Here is an 18,512-nt window from a genome sequence, read left to right as displayed (position 1 = left end):
CGAGTGAGAGACTCTGTCTCTGAAAAAAATAAATTTCTTCCTTTTCTTTTTTTTTTTTTTTTGAGGCGGAGTTTTGCACTTTCACCCAGGCTGGCTCACTGCAACCTCCACCTCCCAGGTTCACGCCATTCTCCTGCCTCAGCCTCCTGAGTAGCTGGGACTACAGGTGCTCCCCCACCACGCCCGGGTAATTTTTTGTATTTTTAATAGAGATGGGGTTTCACTGTGTTAGCCAGGATGGTCTCGATCTCCTGACCTTGTGATCCGCCCACCTTGGCCTCCCAAAGTGCTGGGATTACAGGCGTGAGCCACTACGCCCGGCCCTGAAGGATTTCTTGAAAAAAGAAATTCTGAAACCAAATCCATTTGGGAAAACTCTGCAAATTGAATCCTCTCTTGGAGTTCCATAGTACACTCTGATCTTATTCATCAAAGCATTTGTTTGTTATAAACAACTTAAATATTCATAGGGAGGAGAGTAAAATTGTATTAGTAGAATATTATACAGCCCTTAAAAACAAATGAACTAGATCTCAATCTTCAATCATAGATGGTTCTCAAGAACATCTAGAAAAACATTAGAGAATGAGAATGATGCATATAGTGTATAATTTGTGTGTTTTTAAAAAACTATATGCTTTCCCCAGTATATCTGTATAATAAATATGCATTTTAATAAAGTCTAAAAGGATTCATACCAAGTAATGATAGTTACTTGGAGAAATGACTGGGATTGGGAATGATGATCAAAAGGTCCTTTTTCACATTATCTATAAGGTTTGAATTTTCTTGGGAATATATCTGTGTATTACTTATAATAAAAATTAATTAAATGCAAATACCTTTTAAGTGCTGAGAAAGTTACTTTATTTTCCCTCACTGGTGATACCTACCCTGCTAAACTCCAAGTACATCCATTTATTAATTCACCATATACAAATTAAACTGATTTTGGAGCCCTGGTTTTATAAACTAGGACATTTTTTATTCCATGATAACAAAATGATTTTCTTACATTATGAGATTAAATTAAGTGGCTTATACAGTCTAGTCCATGCACGCTCTCAAGAGGCAGGCTTAGTCAAGCTTATTGTGTGTTGGTTCAAGAGATCTTTTCGAGTGCAACAAAGAGAAGTTTGAACTTGGTTCTTGAGCAGCTAGAGGAGCTGTAAGTAGATTGGAACATTATGGTTTAAAACCAGTTAAGATTAAAGAAGCAGACCGTCTTTGGTAATGTTCTTTCCAATTCCATGGACCTCATTCTTTATCTTATTCTCTAGACTTGATTTTGACATCTGAGCCAAACTTGAAGGCATCTGTGGTTCTGTTTGACTTTACCAGTCGCCAAGCATCACTTTAAATGACTGCATTTTTGTAATATAAATACTTTTTTTTAAGAAAGGATAATTGTGAAAAAAGCTGTAGTCACATTGAAGGTTTTCTATCAATACATTCACTTTATTCCTTCAATTTGCTTTATAAGAGCCGTTGTCTGAGAAAGATTTCATCAACTGAAAGTATCTCTTCTTTAGCATGATTTATTTTCAGGCGTATTCCTCTATCCATCTTATCAAAGTGGTCATTTTTACATTTCATCTAAGTGAAAACTTGGACCAGGGCATAAACTGATCAATTTTATGCTAAAAATATTTTAATATACATTATGAAGGGATTCAAAATTTAATTTACATTACAGATATCATGTTTATTTTTTATAGATGTTTATTGGCACCTACCACATGCTTGGTATGCCAGGAAATTCAGAGTATTAAAAAGCATTACTGCCCTTAGTAGTGAGCTTCCTGTTTCCTAAAATATTATTATGCATGTAATCCATATGCATACAAATTACTGATGATTTAAGATGATTCTTCCACCAGAATGCCAGTGGAAACTTGTACAGTGTAAACTGTGGAAGTGTTAAGTAGAGTGAACTTCAGGAATATTTTGAGTAGTTTAGCCACCATCGAGGATGGAGGGGTTGCAGGGCATGATTAACCAGCAGAAAGTTATGAAGACCCCTGTGTGGCTGCTGTGGCGTCTCCATCCTGACTGATCATTGGGGGTCTTGCACATGGCAGTTACATAGTGTGTGTTGGTCATGGGGACTTTGCACTGCTTTCGAGAGAGACGAATGACATGATTAGCTTTGTAGTCAGTGTGATTCTGAGGTGGGGTTTCGGGATTGAGCATAAGGTATACAAAGTGAAAGAGAGAAAAGGGGAGATAAAAAAGGAGAACTTGAGCACTACAATCAGAATTAGCTTTTTTCTTCAGCTCAGATGATTCTCATACTGGCTTTAAGGTTGTGATTGTTTTTTAATATCCTAGTGCTTAACTGTTGCAAAAGCATATGTGTCAATTTAGAAAAACATAGGTTTTCTTTAGTTGAAATTTGAACTCCCTGCTACCCTATGTCTCTGTAATGTGAATACCACAAAATTATTGTACCACCATTTAATGTAGAATTGATCATGAATGTGGCCGAAGTCAGTGAATTTGATGTCTGTTCATGGATAAAATTATTCCCTGGTAACAAGTTTATCTGCATTCTTAGTGATTTGATAAAGACCATTTAAATCAGCCCAATTCCTATTAATCTAAAAATCACAAAAATGTGTAAGATGCCTGTTTCTCCTGAGAACAGGAATGCTAGCTGTCAGTTTTCTAGTCTGGCTTTCATATCATGGAAGTCCTTAGAAATCTGTTTTTTGAGTTCTAAATCATCCATATTCCTGTGTTCCAGGATTTCTCTCTGATCAAACGGACAGTTCAGGACTCAGAATCTAAGGATGAATGTTCACCGTGGCAGTGACAGTGACAGGTTATTGCGGCAGGAGGCCAGCTGCTTAGTGGATGATACTTCAGTTGCAGCCCAAGAAAAAGAAGCAAATAGCCTGGCTTCATCTGGTCCTCATAATCTTACTTATCCTCTAGGTCCCAGGAATGAAGGTACAGTGATTAGCTCTTGACTTAATTTGGGGGGCTTTCCAATACCAAAGCAGCTACTCTACCCAGAAGGCATGAATGTGTTTAATCTAAATAAATTATCCAATTAATTGCTTAGCTTGCATATCACAATTATATAAAGCTGACCTTCACAGAAAATCTCCACTTATTTAATCAGTCTAGCACATCTAATGTGGTGATAATGGTATTAAAACAAACAAACAAACAGCCACAGGTTTGGAGTCAGAAGACATTCAACTTCTAACTCAGCTGCTTATTAGTTGTAACCATGGATGAGATCCTCAGTCTTTCTGAGCCCTGCTTTTTCTTTTTTCTTTTTTTTTGAGATGGGGTGTCACTCTGTCACCCAGGTTGGAGTGCAGTGGCGTGATCTTGGCTCACTGCAGCTCTGCCTCCCAGGCTCAAGTGATCCTCCCACCTCAGCCTCACGAGTAGCTGGGACCACAGGTGTATTCACCACACCCAGTTAATTTTTTATATTTTTGGTAGAGACAGGGTTTCACCATTTTGCCCAGGCTGGCGAGCCTCACATTCTTAATCTGGAAAACAAGGCTATTAATATTCTATCTAGGCCCGGTGCGGTGGCTCACACCTGTAATCCTAGCACTTTGGGAGGCCAAAGTAAGTGGATCACTTGAGGTCAGGACTTCAAGGTCTGCCTGGCCAACGTGGCAAACCCCCATCTCTACTAAAAATACAAAAATTAGCCGGGCGTGGTGGCAGATGCCTGTAATCTCAGCTACTTGGGAGGCTGAGGCACGAGAATCGCTCGATCCTGGGAGGCAGAGGTTGCAGTGAGCCTAGATCACACCACTGCATTCCAGCCTGGGCAAGAGAGCGAGACTCTGTCTCAAAAAAAAAAAAAAAAAGAAATTATTCTTACCTCACAAGAATAGTAGATTAACAAGTTAATAGATGTGAAAGCTCCTAATAAACTGAGATTCTTTTTAACTTTTAAGTAAAACAATAGCACCAATAATAGCAACTACCATCTATTGAGCATTCACTGTACTAGGAACTTTACATACATTCTTTCGATCGGGGTGGCAAACTGGTCAAATCTGTCTGTTTTTGTAAATAAAATTTTAATGAAACAGCCATCATGTCCATATTGTCTATGGCTGCCTTCCTGCTACAGTAGTGGCAGAGACTGACCACAAGCTTAAAATATTTACTTTGTGGCCCTTTATGGAAAATTTGCTGACTCTACTTCAGATTAGTCCTTACAACTATTATCCTTGTTTTACAGATGAGGAAACTGAGGCTTAGAAAGCTTAGGTAACTTGCCCAGGGTCACATTGCTAGGAGGTAGTGGGCTGAGATGATTTCTATATGTGTATTAACTGACAGAAAAGCATATGACTGCCGTCAAAGAGTACACCATTAGGGAGAACTTGTGCAAGGAGTCTCTCTTCCTACTCACCCATTTAAGCAGGATAGAACCTGAGGTTTCTTCCTTGGGTTTAGGAATAAACCCATTTTAATTGCTTCATTATTGGGGAGAAATCAAGCATTATAAGGAACTGAATTAGTAATTCAGGTATCTATTTCTTTTTTTTTTTTTGAGACAGAGTCTCGCTCTGTCGCCCAGGCTGGAGTGTAATGGCGCAGTCTTGGCTCACTGCAAGCTCCGCCTCCTGGGTTCACGCCATTCTCCTGCCTCAGCCTCCTGAGTAGCTGGGACTACAAGCTCCCGCCACCACGCCTGGCTAATTTTTTGTATTTTTAGTAGAGACGGGGTTTCACCGTGTTAGCCAGGATGGTTTCGATCTCCTGACCTTGCGATCTCCCCGCCTTGGCCTCCCAAAGTGCTGGGATTACAGGCGTGAGCCACCGCGCCTGGCCCAGGTATCTATTTCATTTTTAATAAACAGCACCTCAAGTGTGAAAGCCTATCCTGGTGATCCAAGTGTTTCTTGCTACAAGCTTGCCTGTGGGTTACCTGGAAGCATAGCTTTTGGTGTGCAAACATGAGACCACATTGAAAGTTTATGAGAAGCTATGGGATGTGAACTCTAAATAGGTTTTTGGTCTATATTTTTGTTGCCTTTTATCTACAAACAAATGGGAAAAAAAACTAAGTGTCCTCTGCCCAACAATTTATTTGGTTGTCTTGAGTGTAGGAAATCAGACTAATTTCCCAGAGGTCATAGGCATTAATCATGTTCCTGAATTTGTTTACAAATTTTATAAACATGACAGGTGGGAGTAATTCAGTTGTATTGATAACATTTTTTTCTTTTTTTTCAAAAAGGGCCTGAAGAAAAGGTAGAAAAATGTTAACAAATCTTACCAAATGTAGGTGATAGGGCTTATGTATTAAGTTTGTGCTTTCCTATGTTTGGAATTTTTCATTAAAAACCTTTTTTACATTAAAATAAAATAGGGCTGGGTGTGGTGGCTCATACCTGTAATCCCAACACTTTGCAGGCCACACACCCGGCCTATTTTTAAGTGCTCTCACATCCTTAATTTCAGTTTATAATTGAAACAGCCCTGTGAGGTAGATGGAGTGAACATTATTTATCCTCATTTTATAGATGATGGGCCAGGTAGAAAAATTAAATAAATTAACTGGCAAGGCACGGTGCCTCACGCCTGTAATCCCAGCACTTTGGGAGGCCGAGGCGGGCGGATTGCGAGGTCAGTAGATCGAGACCATCCTGACTAACTTGGTGAAACCCTGTCTCTACTAAAAAATACAAAAAATTAGCCAGGCGTAGTGGTGGGCGCCTATAGTCCCAGCTACTCAGGAGGCTGAGGCAGGAGAATGACGTGAACCCGGGAGGTGGAGCTTGCAGTGAGCTGAGATTGCACGACTGCACTCCAGCCTGGGCGACAGTGTGAGACTCCATCTCAAAAAAAAAAAAAAAAAAAAAAAATTAAATAAATTGCTTAAAGAAAACAGCTTTTTAGTGATACTGAGAAACAGATTTTACGAATGAATTCTAATGTCATTTGCACTGGAACTTCTCTGCTGAGAGTAAGACCTGCCTTTTTGAAAAAATAGTGTAGGTGATGTTAGGATTCTCCTGTACATAGTGAAAATGCCTTTTACTGTGAATTTCTAGGAAAAGTAATATATTGGAAAATTAAAGACTATCATTATCCCTTCTGGGAAATAAATTTTAAAACAATTTTGAAGAATTTGAAAATGAATAGTTTTGGCACATATTAATAGCAGGTTCCTTAAATAAAACACAGGAAATATAAAAGTATTATTTAGCAATAGAAGTGAAAACAAGTAAAAAGCGACTGCGTCTGAACCAACACCAGGGAAGGTACAGGGAATAACAGGGGAGACTCTTGGGCCTCCACATAAATTCTTCTCTACTGTTTTTCTTAACCATATACATAGTTTACTTTAGAAGATTTAAATAATGTTCAAGTGTGAGCATTCTGCCTTCTTCCCCTCCCTCCGCCAACCCTCACGTGTACATGGAGGAGATCCAATATGAGTCTCTAGTTTGTTTGCTTGCTTTTTACTAGCTGTAGGCAAGAGGTTTTTTGCCTGTCAACACCTAAAATTTGGGGTTTTTTGCTTGTTGTTTTAAAGAAGATAGGGTTTTTCTCTCAAGGCTTTTGCTCTCAAGTTGTTTTGGTTTCTTTGTATGTTCTTTTAGACCTCTCGCTTGACTATGCCTCTCAGCCAGCAAATCTTCAGTTCCCTCACATAATGTCCCTTGCTGAAGACATCAAAGGTTCTTGCTTCCAAAGTGGGAATAAACGGAACCATGAACCTTTTATTGCTCCAGAAAGATTTGGAAACAGTAGTGTGGGCTTTGGCAGTAATTCCCATTCCCAAGCACCAGAGAAAGTGACGCTTCTTGTAGATGGCACACGTTTTGTTGTGAATCCACAGATTTTCACTGCTCATCCGGATACCATGCTGGGAAGGTAATTGATAATTTTCTTCCAGATTCCCTCTGCTCTCTATAAATAGAAATACCTGATGTTTATCTTGCATTAGATATAACAATAAAAAGCATTGCATAGGCTGGGCGCGGTGGCTCATGCCTGTAATCTGAGCACTTTGGGAGGTCGAGGCAGGCAGATCACCTGAGGTCGGGAGTTGGAGACCAGCCTGGCCAACATGGTGAAACCCCATCTCTACTAAAAATACAAAAATTAGCTGGGTGTGGTGGCAGGTGCCTGTAATCCCAGCTGCTACTTGGGAGGCTGAGGCAGGAGAATCGCCTGAACCCCGGAAGGTGGAGGTTGCAGTGAGCCGAGACCACACCATTGCACTCCAGCCTGGGCGACAGAGCAAGACTCCGTCTCAAAAAAAAAAAAAAAAAAAAAGCATTGTATTTTTATTTTTCTGCCCTCATACATTTGTGAAGGGAGGGCAAGCTGGTAAAAGCCTAATACGTGTTGGTATTTCAGGGTGGGGAGAGTTCTTCATTTACAAAGCCAGTATAGTAAAATGAGCCCCACAAAAGAAAATAAAACCTATTTGGAAACGATGAAAAAATAACCTGCTAAATCTCATTCTCTGCTCCTCTACAAATTCACTCTAAGTAATGTTTTCAGAGTTTCATAGGTCAAAGATGCTGGGGGTAAGGTGAGACCTAAATCTTACTCCCTTTTTAAAAAAAAAAAAAAAAAAAAAAAACAGTATTAGGCAAATATTCTACATGGCCCAAGAACAAAGCCATTTTACTGAAAACCATTTCCCTGCCATCTATTGCAAGTTTTATGCTTGGCAACAGATGCTATGCTGTCATTTTCTAATGCTTCCATTACTATTCAAGTTTTTTGAAATGTAATCTTTAAGTGGAGTCTTTAAACCTAGTTGCTTTGTTGTTTGTTTCACGATTGCCCTCTTTATTCTTCATGGTCCATTCTCTGTGCTGCTTCATTCAGATTTACCCTCTTCTTAACCATCTCTGGCCCTCAGATTTTTAAGGTTAGAGTTTAGGAAATGGAAATAGCCTACTAAGAAGGAAAACTGTCCAAGAAGGAGTCTCAGAGCCTGGGCTAGGAGTTAAGAGATTGTCTTTTTGGCCAACCATAGACCTTAACCCAAGGAAGAGCAAATTGGGATAAGAGTAAAAATAGTAATAATAATGATATTATACATGTAGATTTGGCTTTTGATCATTTTCATCTACTTAGAAGTAGATTTTATTTTGTTTAGAGATCTAACCTCAGGACTTTGAATTAATTTAAACTGAGTTAGAAATTCGAATCGATCACACTAATTTATTGAATTCTAGGCTAAATAGAATCCAGCTATTCAAATATATGTGTATTTGAACATATAAATTCACAGTGAACTACTTTTTTTTTTTTTTGAGATGGAGTCTCGCTCTGTCACCGAGGCTGGAGGGCAGTGGTGCAATCTCGGCTCACTGCAACCTCCGCCTCCCGGGTTCAAGCAATTCTCCTGCCTCAGCCTCCCAAGTAGCTGGGATTACAGGTGTGTGCCACCACACCCGGCTAATTTTTGTATTTTCAGTAGAGACAGGGTTTCACCATGTTGGTCAGGCTAGTCTTGAACTGACCTCGTGATCCGCCCACCTCAGCCTCCCAGAATGCTGGGATTACAGGCATGAGCCACTGTGCCTGGCCACAGTGAACCACTTTTTAATTAGAGCTAAACCTGTCTACATATTTCTTAAACATCTGAATTAAGATAAAAGTAGAACATTAACACATTTTCCAGACTGGCCCTGTATTTTTTTATCAGGCTTGAATTCCTGTTCTCAGTTTGGATATTACCAGCATTCCCGCCCCTTGAAAAAAGTGTTTCTCAGTGCAGGCTGGCTGTTTTAGGTATGTTGCCTCTGAAAGTAGTGATCAAGAGAAGAAAGGCAAATGTTTTCTGGGTAGTATATTCTTGGGTGAAACTGGTTTTCTGAACCTTGGAATGGGTTGTCCCATGAAGAAGAGAGTCTGGTTCTTTATCTGTATGGTTCATTCAGCTGAATTGGCAAGGTCGTAAATTCTGTAAGTTATTTAGATTTGTTCTGTTCTGTGGCTACCTGTCCTGTGATTATATACAGTACTTCTGAGCCTAGCCAGTGAGCTTACAGATGTGGGCCACTAGTCACAAGGGGAGAAGCTGAGAGAAAGAGAATGGATTAATGCAGATCCATGCCATTACTAAATACTCTGAGCTGAAGTCCTACTGATGATAAATAGGGAGGATTATATTTACAATATGTTCACTATTTTTATTCAAAGCTCTCTGAGCTAGACTTCATTCAACCAGAGCATTCCAGAAAAACATCTGCATTCTTTGGAGGCTACTTTTATCAAGATGGATTTCTTATGTGTGGTACAGTTACTTGGGAAACATGTAAAATTGAATCATTTTCTTTCTTTTTTTTTTTTTTTTTTTTTGTTTTTGAGACAGAGTCTCGCTCTGTCACCCAGGCTGGAGTGCAGTGGCACAATCTCGGCTCACTGCAAGCTCTGTCTCCTGGGTTCACACCATTCTCCTGCCTCAGCCTCCTGCACAGCTGGGACTACAGGCGCCCACCACCTCGCCTGGCTAATTTTTTGTATTTTTTTTTTTTTTAGTAGAGATGGGGTTTCACCATGCTAGCCAGGATGGTCTCAGTCTCCTGACCTCGTGATCCACCTGCCTTGGCTCCCAAAGTGCTGGGATTACAGGCGTGAGCCACCGCGCCTGGCCGAAATGGAATCATTTTCAGACCTTTGAAAAGCAGCCAGTTCAGGCTGGAGGACAACAGTTGTGAACAGCTGAACAGCAACACTTCCCAGCAGTTTAAGGAAGGAAATGGCAGTAAGCCCCCATTTGATTGGGAAGTCAAATCTTAGGCTGGTTGAAGATAGCAGCTGCCCGCTCTATCCTTTGTGTTATCTAACCATTCCACAGCTCATACACAGAAGTGCAGCAGGAGTGGAAGTCATGGGGTCATTTAGACTGCAGGGGATCTGACAGAGGGAGGAAGGATGGGGAGAGGCGAATAAGAAAAGCTCTCCTCCCTGTACTCTCATGACTTCTGAGTTCATGCTAACAGCAAGCCTGTCTCTCTGAAATGCAGTAAACTGCTGATAAGCCTAATGCCTACCCTCTTCTACTCGATCTGAAAATCCCATCGTTAGTTATTCTTTGTATTGAGTAAGGCCATTTTTCCCCCAGAGCTCCACTATTAAGACATACCAGGAAAGCATTAACATAGCTGCATGTAACAGAAGATGAGATGTTGAAAAGTAAAGTTCAGAAATATTGATGAATGGCATATTAGATAGGTCAGTGTTGACAGACGAGGAGACAGGGATAAAAAGGAGCTTAGATGCTGTCTTCCTGAGCTGTCAGTATAGAAAAGCAGGTTCTTGGGCAGTGGGGAGGGCATGAAAGGCCACCATCTCAACACAGATATTTTCCAAGGGCCACCTCTGCAGTTGCTGTTTACTGCATTTACTGCCAAAGAAACTCACTACAGATGAACTTTGTGGACTTGATCCTTCATTCTTCTTTGCACACAAATGCTTAAAGCAGTTGCCTTCTTTTCCTGTCTGAAGGGAGTTTCCTAAGACTTGAGTTGTCTTGTAGGCATTGGGTCCCAGTGCTATGTTTTTAATTTATACCATGAGAGAGTGGGATGGAGTCTTCCAGAATGAGGTGGAGAAAGGAGAAGTCTCATCTGTGAAGAATCATGCTGGAGAAGATAACATTATTGCCTGGGTATCTTTCAGGATGTTTGGACCAGGAAGAGAGTACAACTTCACTCGGCCCAATGAGAAGGGAGAGTATGAGATTGCTGAAGGCATCAGTGCAACTGTATTTCGCACAGTGCTGGTGTGTGGTAGCCTTTTTTGTTACATTCTCTTCCCCAGGGGCATGTGTGATCAATAGCCTTGAGAGTTCCATCAACTATGTTATTGACTTTAGGGTCTCTGGTTTCCAGTTGTTTCTTTCTCCCTTTGTTTTCTGTTCCTGTAACTTTTAAGTCCTTGCTTGTTTGTATGTGAGCTCTATCAGTTACCAAGTTCTGATTAAACAAGTCAAGATAGCCAGGAGCTGTTTTGCCATCTAATGAATCATCCAATTTGGTGATAATTCCGGTAGCTCATTGCTTTAACAACCAGGAATGCATAGGGATGAAGAAGTAATTTTTCATCTTGTTCTTTGCCTACATTTTTTCTTCCTAATCTATTTACAGGACTATTACAAAACCGGTATCATCAATTGTCCTGATGGCATCTCTATCCCAGATCTTAGAGATACATGTGATTATCTCTGCATTAATTTTGATTTCAACACTATCCGATGTCAAGATCTGAGTAAGTACAGGAGCAGCTGCCAGCTGCACTTAACCAGCTGAACTTTGTGTTTTCTTGTAAGTCACTGATTTTTTGTTGTTGTTGTTTTTGAGACAGAGTCTCGCTCTGTTGCCAAGGCTGGAGTGCAGTGGCGTGATCTCAGCTCACTGCAACCTCCACCTCCCGGGTTCAAGGGAATCTCCCTGCCTCAGCCTCCCGAGTAGCTGGGATTACACACGCCTGCCACCACGCCTGGCTAATTTTTGTGTTTTTAGTAGAGTCAGGGTTTCGCCATGTTGGCCGGGCTGGTTTTGAACTCCTGACCTCAGGTGAGCTGCCCGCCTTGGCCTCCCAAAGTGCTGGGATTACAGGCGTGAGCCACCAAGCCCAGCTGACATTTTCTATTATTAAACAGAAGGAATTTCACGTGTAGGTTGAAAATCTTCTGCAGAGGCAGAGATGTGATACTGACTAACCCTTTTCCTCTCTTGGTTCAAAGCACTGTGAGAAACTGGAGCAGACAAAGGAAAACAGATAGTAGTTTCTAAATGGAGCTTGACCAGTGGGAGACCAAGCTGACAGCTTCCCTCTTGGGACTTTGGTGTCTCAACTCTAACAAACAAGGATACTGATTGTCCAACATGAGGAACAGTTCACTAATAAAGTCAAATAGCACAAATTGGCCAGGTTCTCCTGATCATTATATTGCCCCCCCTTTTTTTTTAAATTTGAGATGGGGTCTTGCTGCTATGTTGCTCAGGCTGGTCTCAAACTCCTGGCCTCAAGCAGTCCTCCCACCTCAGCTTCCTGAGTAGCTGGGACTACAGGTACATGCCACCACACCTGGCTATTATTATTGTTTTGTTTTGGAGACAGAGTCTCACTCTGTCACCCAGGCTGGAGTGCAGTGGCACAATCTCAGCTCACTGCAGCCTCCACCTCCTGGATTCAAGCAGTTCTTCTGCCAGAGCAGCTGGGATTACAGGTGCATGCCACCATGCCTGGCTAATTTTTGCATTTTTAGTAGAGATAGGGTTTACACCATGTTGGCCAGCCTGGTCTCGAACTCCTGACCTCAAATGATCTGCCACCTCGGCCTCCCAAAGTGCTGAGGTTACAGGCATGAGCCACTGCGCCCAGCCTATAATTATTAACTTAGTGTTTGCTAAGTGCTTTATAGATATGGACTTGCTTAAATCTTTAACAATCCTGAAAGATGGGTGATAACCTCATTTAAGAAATCAGCTTGTTCAGAGCTCTAGGCATTAAGGCTAGGATTAGAACTCAGATTGTCTGACTGCAAATTCCATGCTCTTATTACCTGGGCTTCCTGAAATTATTTAAATAACTATTCTTTGAATTTCATGATACATTTCCCTGCATGTTGCATGAAGTACATGTGATTTCTCTACTGAGTGTATTACACATTTAGAGTAAGTCCTTTGGTGTCACCAAAATTCAGATTATTCCTCTATTATGGTACTCTAACTCCATGAAATCAGGATCCAAACCATCTTCAGAAGAGGTACTACAAATGATGATTTCATCTCTTACAGAATGAACATTTATGGTCTGACCTTGTATGTCCAACAAAACCCCAGCTGATCAGAATGCTCAAGGATTACTAAACATGAGTAAATTGAAGAGTGGTAGAATAGGAGACAAACCTTAACAAAGCTTAATTATCACCTTGGAGCAGGAAACAATCTCTTTGCCTTTAAATGTGCCACTTCTCTGAACCTCATCAATGATAACAGCCATTCCCTCATAGTCTTTTTCTCTCCAGTAATATGTGCATTTAGGCAGAAAGCATGTTCACCCACATTTTCTCTCTGCAGGTGCTTTACTGCATGAACTGTCCAATGACGGTGCTCATAAGCAGTTTGATCACTACCTCGAAGAGCTGATCTTGCCTATCATGGTGGGCTGTGCCAAGAAAGGAGAGCGAGAGTGCCACATTGTTGTGCTGACGGATGAGGATTCTGTGGACTGGGATGAAGACCACCCTCCACCAATGGGGGAGGAATATTCCCAAAGTAGGAGCTTCTGGCATGGTGTAGATGTTTTCAGCAAGAAACTCGCTACCTGGAGTAGCAGCTTGATCCTAGAACCACTGTGAATATCAATGTTGAGCCTGTGATGAGCACACTCACCTGGATGACAAATCCCTAGTGATGCAGGGCTAGCCTTTATGCTGGGGAACACAGGGAATGTTGTTACACCATTCACTCTTTCTCTGGTGTCTCATACTGTGTAAGATACTGAAGCAGCACATTAAATGATGGTGTCATTCTTCTCTTAATTCATTTTTAAATCCTTTTGAATTGGTAATCAGAATTCAAAAAACATAACAGGATATACACTAAAAAGTCTTACTCTCACTCCTGCCCCATCCAGTTTTGCTTCTCAATTTCTTTTACAGGCTTCCAAGTATATTCAATGTACATAGATAACCAATTACTTGTTTTCTCCTCCTTTTTCATGTACCATATTATACAGCTCTTCTGTGCCATGTGTTAACAAAAATCTTCGACATTATGGGCCGGGCACGGTGGCTCACGCCTGTAATCCCAGCACTTTGGGAGGCTGAGGCGGGAGAAACACGAGGTCAGGAGTTCGAGACCAGTCTGGCCAACATAATGAAAGCCTGTCTCTACTAAAAATACAAAAAATTAGCCAGGCATGGTGGTGTGTGCCTGTAGTCCCAGCTACTCAGGAGGCTGAGGCAGGAGAATCAGGTGAACCTGGGAGACAGAGGTTGCAGTGAGCCGAGATCGCGCCACTGCACTCCAGCCTAGGTGACAGCGTGAGACTCCGTCTTAAAAAAAAAATCTTCGACATTCTTTTTCTGTGGCTCTATAGTATTCCCTTGTACAAATGTGCCAAAATTGATTTAACCAGCCATTCCTGGACATTTAAACTATTGGCCAGGCGCAGTGGCTTATGCCTGTAATCCCAGCACTTTGGGAGGCCGAGGTGGGCGGATTGCTTGAGGTCAGGAGTTCACGACCACCCTTGCCAATATAGTGAAACCCCGTTTCTATTAAAAATACAAAAATTAGCTGGGCGTGGTGGCTCATGCCTGTAATCCCAGCTACTCAGGAGGCTGAGAGGCAGGAGAATCACTTGAACCCAGGAGGTGGACGTTGGATGTTGCAGTGAGCCGAGATCACATCACTGCACTATAGCCTGAGTGACAGAGCAAGACTCCATCTCAAAAAAAAAAAAAAATTATACCTTTATAATTTTGATAGATGTTGCCAAATTATGCTCCATAAAATTTGTACCAATTTACACTCACAAAACAATACATGACAGGTTTGTTTCCCACCCCCTCACCAAAACAGTGGCTTTTTTTTTTTTTTTGAGACAGAGTCCTGCCTCCTGGATTCAAGTGATTCTTATGCCTCAGCCTCCCAAGTAGCTGGGACTACAGGTGTGTGCCACCACGCCTGGCTAATTTTTGTATTAGTAGTAGAAACAGGGTTTCACCATGTTGGCCAGGCTGGTCTCAAATTCCTGACCTCAAGTGATCCACCCACCTCAGCCTCTCAAGTGCTAGGATTGTAGGCGTGAGCCACCATGCCTGGCCAACAGTGGCTTTTGAAAAAATTTTTTTACAGATAGAATCTTGCTCTTTCACCCAGGCTGGAGTGCAGTGGTGCAACCATGGCTCACCGCAGCCTCAAACTCCTAGTCTCAAGTGATTCTCCCACCTCAGCCTCCAAGTAGCCTGGGCTGCAGGTGTGTGCCACCATGACTGGCTAATTTTGTGTGTGTGTGTGTAGAAATGGGGTCTATGTTGCCTTGCCTAGGCTAGTCTCAAACTCCTGGCCTCAAGCCATCTTCCCGTATCTGCCACCCAAAGTGTTGGGATTACAGGCGTGAGCCACTGTGCCTGGCCCCAAAACAGTGTTTTTAAGACTTTTATCTTTGCTACTTTCTTAATAGGTAAAAAACCGCAGAATCTCATGATTGGCATGAGTTTTAATTACATTTTTTATTTCATGAGTGAGGCTGAAATTTTTTTTTTTTTTTTTGAGATGGTATCTCCCTTCTCTTGGCCAGGGTGGAGTGCAATGGCATGATCTCGGCTCACTGCAACTTCCCGCCTCCTGGGTTCAATTGCTTCTCCAGCCTCAGCCTCCCAAGTAGCTGGGATTACAGACACCCACCACTATGCCTAATTTTTGTATTTTTAGTAGAGACGGGGTTTTACCATGTTGGCCAGGCTGGTCTCCAACTCCTGACTTCAACTGATCTGCCTGCCTCAGCCTCCCAAAGTGCTGGGATTACAGGTGTGAGCCACCACACCCAGCCAAAATCTTTTTAGGTTTTCAAGAGCCATTGTAATTTCCTTTTTTGTTAATGGTGTTTGTGCCTTTTGCCACATTATGAAATCAGATTGTTAGTCCTTTTACTTAGTGATTTGTGAAAGTTCTATTTGTGGCGGCTCTTTCTAATTAAGGAAATTAGCCTTTTATGAGTTGCAAATATTTTCTCATTCGGTTGTCTTTTTAGCTTTGGTAAATGGTGGTTTAGGCTATGCAGAGATGTTATATTTCTATAATCATCAGCTTTTATGACTTCTAGGTTTAACGTTGTACCCAGAAAGTCCCCACCCTGAGACTATAAAAATTTCTCTTATGGTTTATGTATTATTTAACATTTAATCTTTGATCCATCTGGATTATTTGGGATTAGTGGTCAAGTATATCTTTCATTAGTTTGATTCTGTTAGCTTATCTCTTTCCTCTTAGGTCTTTACTCCATGGCTAACCCCTATTTTTTCTTTTACAGTTCTTTATAGCTCCAAGCTGTACAGATTCTTCAAATATATTGAGAATAGGGATGTTGCAAAAACAGTGTTAAAGGAACGGGGCCTGAAAAACATTCGCATTGGAATTGAAGGTAAAAAAAAAAAAAAAAAAAAAAAAATCCCAGTTAATATTCAGGTTGGGTCTATGGCCACAGCTTATGTCCTCAAAATTTAGCCTCCAGAGGGCCTAGAAAATAGGCATACATGAAAACCACATTCTTACTCAAGTTTGAAGGGTTCCTGTTTTTGTTTTTGTCATTTTTCTTTTCATTTTATCTCCAGTTGAAAATGGTTCAGAGCAGCCACAAAAACAAGTTCGAGTTTACTACTTCAGGATAAAGAGCAGTGAGGGCAAAGGACAGTGGTAGGGAGATACAGCAGGGTTTGTGGGCTCACCAGGTGAGAGCGTCGTTCTGCCACCAATCTTGGTGAAGATGTTTCTGGCATCTGGAAGGGTCCTTCTGAAAAAATAACTTGGGGACTCAAAATTTAAGATTATTCCAGCCGGGCACAGTTTCTCATGCCTATAATCCCAGCACTTTGGGAGGCCAAGGCAGGCGGATCACTTGAGGTCAAGAGTTTGAGACCAGCCTGACCAACATGGAGAAACCCTGTCTCTACTAAAAATATAAAACTTGTATTTTTGTATGGTGGCACATGCCTGTAATCCCAGCTACTCAGGAGGCTGAGGCAGGAGAATCACTTGAACCCGAGAGGCAAAGGTTGCAGGGAGCTGAGATCGTGCCATTGCACTCCAGCCTAGGCAACAAGAGTTAAACTTCGTCTAAAAAAAAAAAAAAAAAAAAAAAAAGATTATTCCATACTTTTGAGGAATGTCTGAATATATTAACAGAACTACTTTGAATGATCTTGAGCAGTGGCTCCCAGCCTGTGGTCCCCATGGAAGGCTCTCAAGAGACTGATTCCTGGAGAGTGCTAAAGTCATCTGGTCTCCCCTATGTGGATGTTTTTTTTTTTGAGATGGAGTCTCACTCTGTCGCCCAGTTGGAGTGCAGTGGCACCATCTCGGCTCACTGCAAGCTCTGCCTCCTTGATTCACGCGATTCTTCTGCCTCAGCCTCCTGAGTAGCTGGGACTACAGGCACTCGCCACCACACCTGGCTAACTTTTTTGTATTTTTAGCAGAGATGGGGTTTCAACATGTTAGCCAGGATGGTCTCGATCTTCTGGTCTCGTGATCCGTCTACCTCGGCCTCCCAAAGTGCTGGGATTACAAGTGTGAACCACCGTGCCTGACCTCCTACGTGGATCTTTGTTTGACTCTTGTGCTTTGCTACTCTTGTGGCCTCATTTCTGCCCACAGAACATGTCAAAGCTTCATTGTGTCTGACTTAAGTTGAATATAAAGTTGGAAGACTTTTTTTTTTTTTTTTAAAGAGACACACTGGAGTACTTCTGCTCACACTGGAGTACAGTGACACAATCATGGCTTACTGCATTCTTGCCTTCCTGGGCTCAACTGGTCCTCCTGCCTCAGCCTGCCGTGTAGCAGAGACCACAGGCACGCACCACTGTGCTCCATTATTATTTTTTTTAACCTTTTTTCTAAGAGATGAGATCTCCCTCTGACCTAGACTGGTTCTGAACTCCTGGACTCAAGTGATCCTCCTGCCTTGCCCTCCCAAAGTGCTAGAATTACAGGTGTGAGCCACAGTGCCCAGCCTTGGAAGACTTTTTTTTTTTTTTTTTTTTTTTTTGAGACGGAGTCTCGCTTTGTCTCCCGAGCTGGAGTGCAGTGGCCAGATCTCAGCTCACTGCAAGCTCCGCCTCCCGGGTTCCCGCCATTCTCCTGCCTCAGCCTCCCGAGTAGCTGGGACTACAGGCGCCCGCCACCTCGCCCGGCTAGTTTTTTGTCTTTTTTAGTAGAGACGGGGTTTCACCATGTTCGCCAGGATGGTCTCGATCTCCTGACCTCGTGATCCGCCCGTCTCGGCCTCCCAAAGTGCTGGGATTACAGGCTTGAGCCACTGCGCCCGGCCGGAAGACATTTTTGAGATTATTAAATCTCCTACTCGGTCTTTCCCTTGTCTGTTGGGTGCATTTCCCAGAACCACCCATCAAACTGTTTTACCATTAGAACATTATGCCATACATATTTAATACATAACGGCCTCCCTCTCCTGCGTGCCTTCTAGTTAATAGCCTCTGAAGCTACTCTGACTATTTTTCCCATTTCCATGTGACAGACTTTCACATATTTTAGGCAGCATCTTTGTTTTTTCTTTAGGCTAAACATTCCACATTTCCTTAACTATTTCTCATACAGTATGCCCTCTAAGCAACAGAATTAAGAGGACTAGGGTAGCCATGCCTTGGCAGGATTTTTGTTCTATGTTATTGTTGCCAGCAACAACAGGCTCCTGAACTAGTTAGAGGCTTCTCTCCTTTCCATTAGAAGGGATAGAATTCTTGTTACTTCTCAGATTAGTTCCTTCTAGGGACAAGACCTACTATCTGACTAAAA

General features: G+C 42.0%; 1 protein-coding gene across 14 annotated transcripts in view; it reads left to right on the top strand.

Annotated features, from left to right (window-relative positions):
- Window positions 1–18,512, top strand: part of KCTD20 (potassium channel tetramerization domain containing 20) — a 55,826-nt gene that overhangs the window by 33,102 nt on the left and 4,212 nt on the right. For 4 of the 14 annotated variants that reach the window (XM_077999016.1, XM_028846873.2, XM_077999020.1 and 1 more), the window contains 6 exon segments: window positions 2,747–2,952; window positions 6,594–6,867; window positions 10,642–10,744; window positions 11,109–11,229; window positions 13,047–13,244; window positions 16,009–16,119. In XM_077999016.1, coding sequence (XP_077855142.1) covers window positions 2,793–2,952; window positions 6,594–6,867; window positions 10,642–10,744; window positions 11,109–11,229; window positions 13,047–13,244; window positions 16,009–16,119 — 967 coding nt within the window. In that variant the 5' untranslated portion in view covers window positions 2,747–2,792. 14 annotated transcript variants of the gene reach the window in all.

This window comes from Macaca mulatta, chromosome 4 (assembly GCF_049350105.2).
Source record: "Macaca mulatta isolate MMU2019108-1 chromosome 4, T2T-MMU8v2.0, whole genome shotgun sequence".
NCBI classification, from domain to species: domain Eukaryota; kingdom Metazoa; phylum Chordata; class Mammalia; order Primates; family Cercopithecidae; genus Macaca; species Macaca mulatta.
The sequence above is the reverse complement of the archived record's forward strand: the minus strand, read 5'-3'. Positions and strand labels throughout refer to the sequence as shown.